The sequence below is a fragment of the Carica papaya genome, chromosome 5 (assembly GCF_054855325.1).
Source record: "Carica papaya isolate Zhongbai chromosome 5, ASM5485532v1, whole genome shotgun sequence".
NCBI classification, from domain to species: domain Eukaryota; kingdom Viridiplantae; phylum Streptophyta; class Magnoliopsida; order Brassicales; family Caricaceae; genus Carica; species Carica papaya.
Genome location: NC_142313.1, coordinates 34866319 through 34881671, shown reverse-complemented (window position 1 = coordinate 34881671; position 15353 = coordinate 34866319). Strand labels below are relative to the sequence as shown.

At 32.2% G+C, this 15353-nt stretch overlaps 1 protein-coding gene across 1 annotated transcript; it reads left to right on the top strand.

Moving 5' to 3' along the window:
* The first annotated feature begins 2737 nt into the window (after positions 1-2737).
* Positions 2738-7368, top strand: LOC110819897 (Ribosomal protein L2 family). Its single transcript, XM_022049232.2, has 2 exons — positions 2738-2986; positions 6662-7368. Exons 1-2 carry the CDS (start codon positions 2905-2907, stop codon positions 7177-7179), a joined length of 600 nt encoding a protein of 199 aa, XP_021904924.1. The 5' UTR covers positions 2738-2904; the 3' UTR covers positions 7180-7368.
* Positions 7369-15353: the final 7985 nt, after the last annotated feature.

Here is a 15353-nt window from a genome sequence, read left to right as displayed (position 1 = left end):
ATATGCATAACATATGATGTAAACAATAAGCAACCACAACCCATACCTACACATATTACATAAACATATTTATATTAGCACAACTATATCCAACCACAAACTTATACTAATTATGCATAGGCATACTTTCTTACAATATATATTTATTACTATCACGTAAACTATTGCAGTTATAATTATCATAATTCCATAGTACCTGTGTACATTAAACTCACACATAGCTTATATCCATACAAATATATAGATAAATATATTCATACCTTAAATTTGCATAAATGTAGCTTTTAATAAAATAATATGAAACACATACCCTCAAACATCTATATATGCATAGTACAGGAATGCACACACAACCCTTCTTGCATCTTTATACTTGTAAATTGATATACATATATACACACACAGAGATGTATACAGAGGGCATTAATATATGTTTAATATATTCACAACATGCCTAATTGCTTACATATATATATACCACGTAAACGCACACAACAACGAATTAATACATATAATTTGTCACACTAGTATCAACCTGCACATATTTATAAAATCACGCATATTCCATTTAACATACATATGTTGGTTTATGAAATTGTTATTAAAATAACACTTGAAAATAAATATCTAGATATCAACAATTATTTTAAATCAGCAAACCATTTTAGAAAGAATTATGAGATCTTTAAATGAAAACTAACCTGACTCTTACTTGACGTTTGATTGGAAAAGGTACCGGAATCCTCATGCGCCGTCGTACATGCCGTTGCCGAAGTCAGCACCTTCTGGTTTCCTTCTCCATCGTTACATCGCGTGCCAATAGTGGAACTGTGTTCTTGCATACAGATATGTCTTCCCGTCACTGCATCGCACATCAGGAGCAGATCTCCCTCTCCCACTACATCGTGATTCCTTCTTCCCAGCCATTGCGCAACGATCATATGTGAATCTCCTCCTTTGGCTGTAGCTTTTCCATATCGCATGAATCGACTGCTCGTCGTGCCTTCTTCTTCTGCCTCTTTTTTTCTTTTCCGCCCTTCTCTTCTCCCCCTTAGGGTTTCTTTATTTCTTTATTTTATTTTATTTCTTTTTATTTTATTTCTCTTTTTTTTTTCCTTTTTTTTTCAATTGTTACATAATATCTATTTTCTCAGTGGATAGGAGCCGTTTCTCAAATTCCATCATAAAGTTTTTGCACTTCTGAAAAAATATATATAAAAAAACTAAAGATGAGTTATCTTAAAATATGATACATAAAAGAGAAATTTAGAAGTTCGTCAATTAGAGTAGTCCATATTTTTTAAGGTAATAATCAATTAATTCATCCAAAACTTAATGAAGATTATGGGCGAAAAAGTTTTGATGGCAACTACAGGATATGTCGGCACCATTCCAAATGATAACTTCATAAATTACTAGAGTTAATGTATCTATGCAACTTCCCCGATGTTATTTTCATATTAAGGATGAAAAATCCGTAAATAGATGAACCCAAACAAATCTATTATGGTAATTCTAGATTTAAAAGAAGTCGAGCCAGGTCAAATGGAATAAAATTGTTTGTAAATTTAATTTAAGTCTAATCATATTCGAATTTGTATGTAAAAATTGTCTTAAACTGCTCATTTATATTATATATATTTTAATGTTTTGATTATAAATATGAATACTTAAAAAGGTAAAATCTTGACATAATTTACATGCATACTCTCTATATAATCTATTGCAGTTTCTCAGTTTCACAGTTATAACCTGTATGTTCAGTCTTTCTCTTCTAGTATGTATTTTAATAAAAATTTTAGATTTCATAGTATTTATGTGTATTTGTATATAAATTTTTTATATGTAATAGTTGAGATATTAAGGGATGATGTTTAACTTACACTATTTTAATTTAGAGAAAATGAGATGAATGTTTTTACACATACCAATTGATTCAAGATATAATAGCTCTTTTTTAGTTGTTTAATAGTAATAATCTATTTGCACTTACAGGCACTCTTTGTTTTATATTATTGAAGATTATGCTAACTTGTTGTGTATATATATGCATATAATATATATAAATATATAAACAATTTCAATCATATTATATATTCTCCTACCTCATTTGAGTGTTAATTGTTATCACAACAAGGTATTCTTTATGTTTCCATAGGGTCTTATTAGAAATCCAGGAGTAATAACACTAACCTAAGGATGGTAATAGAGTGGATTTGGAAATTGTTTTACTAAACCTGAACCTGAACTTGATCCGCTACTATGAAAAATAAACTTGAAACTACATTGAATTTGAGACTCATTTGAACTTTTTAAATTTTTTTAGATTATATCAAGTTTACAGATTATTTGACTCAAACTTTATTCGTCATTTTGTTATATTAGTATAAAAATATTTATATTTATATTAATAAAATATTTAAATATAATTATAGTTATCAAGATAAAGATCTCTATATTTATTAATACATTATATAATTTAAAAAAATTATATTATATCATATAAATACAAATATAAATATAAATATAATAATAAAAATTAAAAAATATATATAATAGAGGGTTGGGTTAGGATGGATTTTGGAAGGGCAAACCCTTTTTTAAAAATTATATTATATCATACAAATATAAATATAAATATAAATATAAATATAATAATAAAAATTAAAAAATATATATATATATAATAGAGGGTTGGGTTTGGATGGATTTTGGAAGGCCAAACCCAAGCCTGTCATGCTCCGGCTCCATCTTTTTGCAAACTCGAATCATCACTTTTAACAAAAAGAACTTGTTTGGATTAATTGCGGATGCAAAATGTAATTCATAAACCCATCATCTCAAAAACCCTAGTCTTACACCGTGAGCTTGATAGCGGGATCTATCCCGAACGGCATCATTCACATGGCTCTCTGGAGAGCTCGTACCATTTCGTCGAATCTGTTTAACAGGGTTCTCCGTCCAAGTATTCGCAATTTCTCCTCTGGTACGTTTCTTATAGTTCTTGGGTTAAAAGTTTTTATTTCTTGTATAGAAATAATGAGAAAAGATAATGAAATTAAAAAATATGTTGTCATTTTGTTTCCTTATCGTTCTCTGGTTGTTTTAGGGTAATGAGATGAGCCAAGAGATGAGCCAAGAGATGATCCAACTTTAGTTTATATATCTGGATTTCGTTTAATTAACTGAAGTGAGAGTTCTCTGGTAAAGGTTTCTCTTTTATCATATTGAGAAACCGGGAAGAAGAGAAGGACAATCGTTTTGTGAGAAAACATTGTAATCGGATACTCAATGAGAGGCATAAATTTTAATTGAAGAAATTGCTAATCTCATATCTGTCTTATCGAAGTTCTTTTTATTTACATGGCTTTTTGGTTCCCGAGAAATCAGAAAGTGTAGTTCTCGAACTCGTTTTTTTTTCTTCTTACAATACTTGAAATATCAACGAAGAAAAGAATTTATCTTTTAAGTCGGAATACTTGATTGAATTTTGGCGGTGAGCTGCTAATTGCATGGAATGCGACTTGATGCTAGATCACTGTGGTATGGTCCAAAACCTTGGATCTAGTTATAGCTCCTTCTAGAGTGAATCAAACATAGGATACCCATACTTTTTCCTTTTTTTTCTTCCTTCCAAAACCTATGGTATAAAATGCTAGAGTGCATTAAGAGAGAACTCAAAGATCTCCCTTAACTCAGACTATTTCAGAAACTTTAGAGACAATTTTCTGCACATTCTATATGCAAATCAGAACAGTCTTTTATAGGCTTACAGAGTGCAAACGAACTGCTCTCTTAAGGATAATTTTCCCCTTAAGAATGACAGCTGTCTGGATTTATTCTACATACAACTGGAAGTTCAAGAAAATGCAAGAAACTAACTTATTTAAACATTAATAACTACTTCCTGAAATGGGGAGTAAATGCTGTGGTAGAAGACTGCTGAGGGTTCATTCCCAAAACATTTTCTCGTTGCCTAAAGATAAGGAAGTGATAGCGATGTTGTGAGACAAATTTGAATGGAAATACTGTTTGGAACATCATTTTCTTCAGGAAGCTTGATCATTAGAAGATATTCATCGATTTTAGTGGCCCTTTTATTAAGTGCAGGATGTATCCTTCAGAGGAAGATTTTCTTGTTTGGTCCCTTCCCCATGTAGGGAAGTTTCAGTCAATTATGTTTATAATAAATGTCTCTTTTAGAATGCTGCAGCCTATAAATTTCGATGGAAGAAAATTTGGAAGAGCAATCATCCCCCCTGCAGAGCCTTGTATGTTTGGGGAAGCTACATGGGGAAGAATCCTCATTATGGACAACCTTCGGAAATGAGGAAAATATTATTTTCATCAGCGACCTTTGTGTTGCCATGTGTGTGAATCTCCTAACTTCTTCATTCTCTGGTGTAGACGGTAGAAAGATGTGGGATTCTGCATTAATTTTTCTTAACCCGTCTTGGGTTGTTTCTAGGTCACTGGTGATGAACTTTGGGCATGGTGGACTTGAGGATTTGTAAATCTAGAAAGAAAGTTTTCTAATCTTATTCCTGTCTATATCTTGGGTTATTTGGAAAGAAAGAAACAAAAAGCTTTTTGAGGGAGATTGTTCCCCTTTTCATGGAATTAGAGACACTTGGTTGTTCTTAACAAAAAAAAGAGAGATTCTTCGTTGTTGATTCCATTATGTGACTATTTTGTTGACATGGCGTCCTTTCATTCACAACAAAGATTTAGCAAAACCTTATTGATAGTCTGTCTGATGATCTGATTTAATTCTTTTGCGGCAGCATCCGGCAGTGCCTAACTGATTTCTGAAACACGTAAGCTGTCTGTGTTTCTCATGAGAAAATCTCTTATAATACCAGAATCATCCTGTTGAAAACTCATAACACAATGACAATTTGTTAGAGGATTTAAGTGTGGTTGGATGTCTAACTTAGGATCCAAATCAGTTGCTATTTCATCTGCTCATCATGTTTCCAGTCGTAATATAAAGTGTTTGTCATGAAAATGTAATTCAATTGTTTACTTGAATTGTTATTGAAAGTCTAGTGTAGCAGCCCCTTGACATGGGTGCTGAAGGTGGGAGTATCACAGTGCTAATTGCAGTTTGCAAGGTGTGAGTCTTAGATCACACAAAAATGGCTCAGGAGGGAATCAATATTGGCTTAAATACCAGCTTTGGTGACTGTTTTTGGTGTGCTTTTTCCTAAGAATTTTCTATTACTATTTTATTATCATTATATTCACTCACTGTCTGATTTATCAGCAAACTTGAAGAAAATTAAGACGGAATCAGATTTTCATATGTTTTAGATTTTGGTCTGTACTTTTTACTAGTGATATTTTTCCAAGAGTGATGTTACATAATGAAATTGGTCTGTCATGATGTGTTTCCTGGGTTTCTTCCTTTTGAATTTGTGTATGGTTACTTAGAAAATTGAGGAAAGAGATTTCAAAGTTTTTAGTTGGTTTGTTGATTTCTTTATTATTTTCTTTTTAATTTGGATTTAACTAGTCATATATTTTAAAGTTGCCAAGTTGATTTCATTAGATTTGTAAGCTGATGCTTTCAGTCCTTAATTCGTTAGATTTAGCTAAATTAATTTTCTTCTTTTTGGTTGCTGTAACATGAACTATATCAGTATGAATAAGATTATGTTTGGTTTGTTTCTCATTTAATTACTAGTCAATTCTTATTTCTCATTCTTATTCGAATGTTATTAATATGCATAATTATAATTTAGTCTTTTACAATTGAGTTAGGGTCATCTCCACTTTGTTTTCCCAAGAGATGGCCGATGGGAACTTTTCCTACTTCTCATCTCTTAAGAATTGAGTTCCTTCTTCCACGTCGAAATGCAAATCAAATTCTTGTCACTTGGGAATACAAGTTGGGAGTGAAGGGTAACTAAAACACAAGATATTGTAATGATGCATATACTAATAAGAAATTTAGGCTAGTAATTGAATAGAAATTAAGTAGAAAATGAACCAAGTGGACAGTGACTGCTTTTTGATAAGAATATAGGTTCTTCCTCCTTAGCTATAGCTATTTTTCGCATTGCTGTATTTGTTCCTTCTCAAAGATGGTCACTTATCTGCGACTTATTTTCATATCTTTATGGGTCAACTTTTTGTTGGATGGATACGGGGTGCACTGGGAAGCAGACAAAAAGCAGGATTGCCTTCTTTTCTGCATGGGTGCATATCTTTGATTCCTTGCGAATAACTTAATAGAAAGCCTTTTTTTTTGTTTTATCTAGAAAAAAGGAAAGGCAGGATTGACCTTGTAATGTGATTAGAAGTGAATAAATAACTTCTAGATCTTATATTGTGTTTTATGTTGTGGATAAATGTAAAAAATTAATGAAAGTAGTAAGTCTTTTCAGTTTATATTTTTAATTGCTATTTCTATCCATTGCACAAATCGAAGGCTTGCAGGTGATTTCATCAAAACCCTGTGAGCTCAAAAGCTGTGCAAGATCACAAATCATCCTTCTAAAAATACCCTCTTAATTATCTGACATTTATTTGAGGTTTGCTTAGGATGATACATTTTCTTTTTAACCCAGAATTTACTGTTTCTATTCATTCTTGTTTGACCCATTTTCCATGTATCATCAGCAACCAAATGGCGCATAACTATTTTCACATTCTGCAGATGTGGTTGATATGCAAACTCAATTACTGCGCGAGGAAATGAGGAGACAGATGCTTCATCTTGATATCAATTCACAAATCGGTAGTTGCATGCCACTTTCTTCCATGCGTATTGGCACAATTATCCACAATATCGAGGTGAACCCGGGCCAAGGTGGCAAGCTTGTGCGATCTGCAGGAACTAGTGCTAAGATCCTTAAGGAGCCCAAATCTAGGTACTGTTTAGTAAGACTGCCTTCAGGTACTGAAAAGTTGATCGACACTCGTTGTCGTGCTACAGTTGGTACAGTTTCAAACCCAAGCCATGGAGCTCGGAAGCTTAGGAAAGCTGGGCAGAGCCGATGGTTGGGTCGAAGGCCAGTTGTTCGAGGAGTGGCAATGAATCCAGTTGATCATCCACATGGTGGAGGTGAGGGGAAGAGTAAAAGTGGTGGACATTGGGGAAGATTTTCAGTGACACCTTGGGGCAAACCTTGCAAGTGTGGATACAAGACAGGACCACTCAAAAGAAGGAAGTAGTAAGCCAATCCTTTTCTTATTTAAATGTTCTAATTCTCAAATACTTTTATGTGTTTATAACACTGGAGGTGTTGTAATTTCCAATTTTTTTTTTTGGAATTGGATTGTTGAGTTCTGTCCTAGTTAAATATTTGAAGAGCCTTGACTTGATTATGGCAAATAATTGAAGTAGCTTTTATGTCGGGTTCATTGAGTTTTTTTATTAAAGAGACGAGCCCTAGGCCTCAGCAGAGTAGAGTGCTCGGGCGTGTGGGTGTGTATATGTTGGCCTAATATTGTCTCTAATGGTCCAGCATTCCTGTCTATTGCTCGAGCTGTATTCAAATGATTCTTACGAATGATATCTCTAGACTTTCTTTTTTTGAAAGATTATATTTGAAGTGAATGGTTTTTTTTTTAGTGAAATTTAAATTTACTTTAATTCAAAGACTGAAATTTATGAGAACAATATTTTAAACATAATTTTTATCAGGATAGAAGTTTTTGACTTAATTATATACGTGACTGACATGTGATAACACAAAAGTATACATATATACAGAGTTGAATGCCTAATAAATAGGTAAGCGAATTGGGGAAATTTTTAGCAACGAAAGTCAGTACATCTAATAACTAAGTTGGTCCAGATTGAGCAAAAGGAAGAAATGAACTATTTGTTTCTTACTGTAAGAAGTTCATCATTTAGGGAGATGAGAACATTTTTTTAATGACAATATTCTTCTAATTTCAACTGATGTGAGTATTACGACAGAGGAACAAAAAAAAATAAAATGTAAAAGATTCCACTGAATGAATTAATAGTGATTACAGATTTTTATGTATCTCCAGCTCTGCTGTATTGATTTAACCAAATTGAGTTAACCAAACTAATCCTAGTACTCCCCCACAAAATGAGCTATAAAGATCGTGTATAAACAATCTTGGATGATAACTAGAAAAATACGGGAGAGGCAACAGGTTTAGTGGATAAGTAATCTAATTGGTGCTAAGAGCTAATATGCAGCAACTTAATAAAGCTAGCAGCAAGATGATCACGAACAAAACAGCGGTCTGTTTCAGTATGCTTGGTGCATTTATGAAATGTAGGATTTATAACAATGTGTATTGCAGTCTGATTGTTACAAAAGAAGAGCTAGAGCAATGGAAGCAAAACTAAAATCAACAAGTAATTGCTTCAGCCAAAGAATTTTACTTGTAGCAAAAAGTGTGCGGTACTCAGCATCAGCAGATGAATGAGACACAACAATCTACTTTTAAGAATTCTAAGAGATCAAGGAATTTCTAAAAAAAAAAAAAAAAAAAAAGAAATTGAAGCCAATGGTAAAACATCTGGAATCTGGACAAATAATCCAGTCTGCATTAGAAAAGGTCTTCTAGAGAAAAAATACCTTAGCCTGGGTCAGACTTCAAGCATCTTAGGAGGTGTTGAGCAGCTTGTAAATGAGGCATCGTCACCCAACGACAAACTGGCTTGGAATGGTATGCTTGAAACTAGAAGGCTATAAAGATTTAGCTCTCGTTCTCATACTATTAAGGCAGAATTGTATGCTTGGAATGGAATCTTGCGTGGGAAGTCTAGGAGAAAGTTCTTGTCATTTACCAATGGTTGCAATACTTTGGATTATCTAGAGAGAAATGATAGAGCTTTTCACAACTTGATTATAGGGCTGAGCTGATTTTGTTTTATGTTCTTAATATTTTCTATTTGAGAGATATGTAATATTTTTATACACAGGTGGCACCCCTTGTACTTCTTAAGAGCATTATCTTTATACTCTCAGGAAAAGAGGAAAAATCACATAGAAAACACTAATCCAATAGTCATAAGGGTAGACCTTAACTCCCACATGCCGGGTCCCAAAACAAGGAGGAGACTAATCAAATACCAAAATTCTACTATAGAAAAACTAATTGCAGACCTCACTCTAATATGATCCAATTATATTATTAAATACATGTGTATATTTTAATATATATTATAAATTTAAAAACTGTTTATGCAATATAGAAAACTTGGCACTTCGTTATCCTTCTCTTTTTTTCTTTTTCTTTTTCTTTTTCTTTCAAGTTGTAGTGTAATATTTGAAACTACGCCTGAAAATCTGTAGAATTATTATGCTGAGTCAACTATTGTTAAAATTAATTAAATGAGTTGACATATAGTTTCTATTTTAGATGAACTGAAAGGTAATTTTAATATTCTACTTTGTATATAAAGGTGATAGGAGAGCTATATCTCCACGAATCAATAAATAAAGAAGTAACTATTTTTCTGTTTTAATTTTTTGTGTTTTTTTACTCTATGATATTATGTTCATGATATCAGAACCATTTGATCCATCATTGTTGTTTTTTCTAAAGAATTTTCTTGTTAGATCTACTATATTCTTGATTGTTGTTCTTACTTATTGAAGGATGAAAACTGAGAGAGAAATAAAGGATCGATATGTTGAAACAGGAATTGATCGCAGAAGCATTGAAGATGAAGATCATTTGAAATTACAGAGTTCTGATCATCCAGGAATGATCTTGGTCACTACTCCACTGATAGGTAATTATTACTTGTCCTAGTCGTTTGCTATAAAGATTGCATTGGGTGCAAAGATGAAATTAAGGTTTATAAATGAAAAATGTCCTAGGTTAGAAATTGAATAAGTTGAATTTGATAAGAAGTGGGATCGAGTAGATTATATGATGACTTCCTAGATATTGAACTGTATTTCTAAAGAGATAGTTGAATCTTTTTTTTATACAAATTATACTAGAGAGTTGTGGATGGAATTAGAGGAGAGATTTGGTGAATGTAACGGGGATTTACTATATCAATTACAAAGGAAAATTGTATTTATCAATCAAGGTAATTTGTCTGTAGTTAAGTACTATACAAAGTTAAAGAAATTGTGGGATGAACTTAATTATTTGATATTTACTCCTCAATATACTTGCCAATACTGTTCTTGTGGTGCTTCTAAGGCAGTTGTTGATATGACTGCATCTACTAGACTAATTCAATTTCTCATGGGACTCAATCATTCCTTTGATCAGGTGAGGAATCAGATCTTGGTAATGGATCCTTTGCTAACAGTAAACAAGGCCTATTCTATGATCTTGAGGGTAGAATGACAAAGAGATGTACACAATATGTTTACTGAAAGTACTGAACACAGTGCAATGTTAGCAAGAAATCAAGTTGCTGGAAAATGTGCTTCTTTTGGACAACAACATTCCAGTTAAAACAATAGAGGTGGAAGAGGAGGACAAGGTTCATTTAGAAAAAAGACAGACATGCATTGTAGCTACTGTAATCAAGATGGACATTTGAGAGAATCTTGTTTCAAGCTACACGGTTGTCCTGATTGGCATAAGGAGATGAAAGAATAGAAATCACAAATAATTGGGAAACATTATACAAATGCAGTTGATACTCCATTAGATGATGAGAAGTTGCAGAATCCAGTGAACGATAATTGCGGAGCAAAGTTGAGTAACTTGATCTAAGAGGGGTTCAGTAAGTTCATAAAGAACAAAAAAATCCAGGCTGACAATGTCAACTTTGATCATTTCAAGGATTTTGCAGGTTCTATTGTTTTATATGCACTAAATTTATTTGATTGTTTAGAAACAAGTACTAGGATAATAGACACAGGGGCATTTAGTAATATGTGTAGATATTACACTGATTCATTCACCCGCACAAATTATTAAACCTACACAAGTATGTTTACCTAATGCTTCTGTTAAGTTTGTTCATCACATAAGTGATGTACAACTGAATCCTAATCTTGTTTTAACAGACATTCTTCATATTCCTATCTTTAAATTTAACCTTTTGTATGTAAACAAATTATCTGTTTTAGCCTTAATCAAATTTGCTTTCTATTCTAACTTTTACATATTGCAGAACCTGAAGACTAAAAAAGTATTAGCAGTTGGAAAAGCGGTTGCAAAGTTATACATTTTAGATCACAAAGAATTTTATTCAGACACTATTAAGACCTACACTATGCCACCCGTACATGAAGTACAAAATGTTATTTTTTCCATTTTTGCTAATGTAAATACTGAGGCTTGTTATAAAAATAATACCTCAGTGAATTCCTTTTCTCTTTGGCATCACAAATTAGGTCATTCATCTTCTATTGTACTTCAACAACTACCTTTTATATTCGCTCAATTTTCTGATAATAAAATCTATAACACTTGTTCATTTTCTAAACAAAATCGATTACCTTTTACTCATAATATTATTCATTTTGTTATGTTATTCCACCTTGTTTCAGATATTTGGAGACCTTATAAACAATCTTCAACTATTGGTATTCATTACTTCTTGACAATTGTGAATGGCTATACAAGAGTTACTTGGACTTATCTCATGCATCATAAATCACAAATTGGTGGAATTTTAGATAATTTTTTTAAAATTGTAAAAACACAATTTAACATTTTGGTTCAACAAATCAGAACTGATAATGGTTTAGAATTTCTTAGTCAAAATTGTCAAACTTTATTTTATCATAATAAAATATTGCATCAGAAAAATTATGTTTATACCCTACAACAAAATAGAGTTGTGGAAAAAACACATAGACATTTACTTCAAGTAGCTAGAGCTCTCATATTTCATTCATCTTTACCAAGACATTTTTAAGGTGATTCAATACTTACTGCTACTTATCTTATTAATATATTACCAAGTCAAATTTTACACTGGAAATCACTCTATGAATTACTTTTTGGTCATGTCCCAAATTACACACACTTTAAAATGTTTTGGATGTTTGTGTTGTGCCACTAACACACGTCCACATAAAGATAAATTTGAAGCCAAATCTTTTAAATGTGTCTTCATTGGATACTCAATTGGACATAAAACATACAAACTTTATGATTTACATGCCAAACAAATCTTTATCTCTAGAAATGTTTTTTATGAAATAGAGTTTCCTTTTAGTTCTATGCCTTCTTCCATTGTTTCTGTTCCTTTACCATCTATTCCTCTTATCTTGGATCATGAGATTAATTTTCAAGATAATGCTCAATTTAGTAGTCATCAATCAGTACCTCATGTTCCATCTCCATTACACAAATCATCTCCTATATCTTTTTTACCTACTGAATTTGTCTATGTTAGACATTATATTCGAATAAGGTCAAAACCAGTTTGGTTGAATGATTGTGTCTAATGTTACACATTCTGCTTCTTTTCCTTCTGCTAAATAGGTTCGGTCTTCTTTTTCTGCAATGTTACCTATACCTTATACTCTTAATACTTTTCTATGTACTACTAATACTTGATTCTCATCTACATATGTTGACTTTTGGCTAATGTTTCATTGTAAAAGAACCTTTACTTAAATTAAGTGAAGAACAGTGCAGAATGGATTGAAGCTTTGAATCAAAAGTTATTAGCATTGGAAGAAAATGATTTTTGGGAATTAACAAAATTACTTGTTCATAAAAGACTAATTGGTTCTAAATAGGTGTACAAAGCGAAATTGAAGCCAGATAGAAGTGTTGATCGATATAAGTCAGGTTGGTGGCTAACAAATATAATAAGTTGGCTGAAATTGATTACATAAACAGTTTTTCACCTGTTGCAAAAATAGTGATAGTAAGAATATTTTTGCCTATAGTTGCTACTCATTTTTGGTCTTTACATCAATTAGATTTCAATAATGTTTTTTTGCATAGCTTCATAGACGAGGACTTATATACGGTACCTCCTAATGGATACACTAAAGCCAAGCCTGACAGGTATACAAACTTAAAAGGTCCTTGTATGGATTCAAAAAGGCTTCTAGGCAATGGAATTATGAGTCGACTTCACAGTTACAATAATATAGCTTTAAGCAATCAGTAAATGATGTTTATCTATTTACAAGAACTACCAGTAACTCATTTTTAATGTTACTAGTTTATGTTGATGATGTATTAGTTGTTGCAACTCAAGAACATGAAATTATCACTGTCAAAGTATTTCTACATCAAAAATTCACTATCAAGGACTTAGGGTATGCTATATATTTTTATGTTGATAGCTCGTTGGTATGTACATTAACCAGAGAAAGTATACATTGAATATTATAATGAATACTGGACTTCTAGGTGCAAAATCTACTGTCACTCCATTGCCTAAAGGAATTAAATTTTCTCAAGATGATGACAACTTATTTTTTTCAGAACCAAATTCTTATAGGCGTCTTGTAGGCAGATTGCTCTATTTAGGCTTTACCTAGCCTGACATTTCTTATGCAGTACAACAACTTAGTCAATTTGCTAATGCTCCTTGGCAACAACATTAGGATGTTGCACTATATCTAAAAGGATGTCCCTCAAAAGAGTGTTTTACTCATCCAATAATCAAGCCTTTTTAGAAGTTTTCTTTGATGCAGATTGGACCTCTTGAACTGATAGCAGACGTTTTCTAGCAGGGTTTTGCATTTATTTTATGATGATTCACTTGATTTTTATAAGATAAAAAAACAAACTACTACTTTTAGATCTTTAGCAAAAACAGAGTATCACTGTTTGACAGCAACTATATGTGAATTGCAGGGAATCACAACTTTATTGCAGGATTTTGGTGTAAAGATTCAAACTCTTATTTCTCTATGGTGTGATAACCAGACAGCTTTACATATTACTACTAATTATACATTTTATGGAAAAAACTATGTTGAAATTAATTACCATCTAGTTCGAGAAAAGAGGGCTTCATTAATCCACAACATATTCCTTCAAAGCAGCAAGTTGCAGACCTGTTCACAAAGTCATTAGCTGCTTCTTTGTTCCATCAATTCACTGCCAAGTTGGGCTTGATTGATCTTCATCGAGCTCCAACTTGAGGGGGGAATATAGAATTGTTATGCTGAGTTAACTATTTTTAAAATTAGTTAGATGAGCTGGTAGGTAGTTTCTGTTTGAGATTAATTGAAATGTAACCTTAATATTCTGTTTTATTTATAAAAGTGCTAGGAGAGGTATATATCCATAAATCAATAAAAAAAGAAGCAACTCTGCTTCTGCTTCAATTTTATGAGTTTCTTTACTCTCTGATTTTATGTTCAAAATCTATTCTCTCACATCCACATATCAACAAAGTGTCTTATGTGAATACCATCCTTGGTCGAGGCTGATAAACTTCATCTTTGAGACTATCAACATTGTTGGGTTGCACAATGTGTTTACCTAAAAGATAGGTTGTGCGATATGTTTTCTCGGAAGATAAGCTGCATGATGTGTTGTAAATAAGATGTGACTACCAACAGTGACGCTGTCAGGTTAGAAACCCACAGGTGGATGATCAGAATGATGGTGAATGATAAGTTTCTTAAGTTGCGAGATTGAAATATGAGAATTTTAGTTTCTAGGACAGACCCTTATTATATGGTTCTGCATGGACGTTAATGGTTGTTCAATGTGTTTCATTAGAATATTAAGTTGTGCAATGGTTTTTAAAGATGTGACCACAGACAATGACGCTTTCAATTAGAAATCTACGGGTGGATGATTGACAGTAACAACGATGGAGGATGGATTTCGAATGTGACGAGATTGAAAGTTAAAATAACATCGGCAATCTAAGAGATACAAAAGTCAAGAGAACATAAGAAAGCCTAATAAGTGAACAACTTAGGCTTTACATTGTAATTATTTGCACATCTTTAGTAACCACAAGCCATTAATGATCCTCAAAACTTGTAAGATTAATTTCATTAAACTCCACTTATTTTATTGGATTAAATATATAATTAATTTCTATACTATTTAAAAATGTTCAAATAATATTTTATAAATTTGTTGTTTACTCCTCCATAAATTTACTCCTCTACGTTCGTGTATACTCTACAACATAATATTGAGCATTATTTAAAGAAACAACATAAATGGAAACTAGTATGTGTGTGTATGTATACCTGAATAGTTAATTTGATTTCATTGATGAAGAGAGGAATTTTTTGAATGATTTCTGGGTATTTAAGGTAAGTGAAAGAAGCAGATAAATCATTCTGGCCAATATCGATGATGTGAAGAGCATTGGCAAAATCCTCTTCGCCAACCAAATCCTTTTAACCAGTATACATACATATGGATATTTTTAAATATAATAATTTTGTTCTCAGATTATTGATTATATCATAAATATACATCTTTGGATACTAGAAGACGAG

Bases quoted from the DNA above. Each gene is read 5' to 3' on its own strand.
- LOC110819897 (XM_022049232.2), top strand. From the start codon at position 2,905: ATGGCTCTCTGGAGAGCTCGTACCATTTCGTCGAATCTGTTTAACAGG. The intron at 2,987-6,661 runs GTACGTTTCTTA...CACATTCTGCAG, and splicing joins TATTCGCAATTTCTCCTCTG to ATGTGGTTGATATGCAAACT.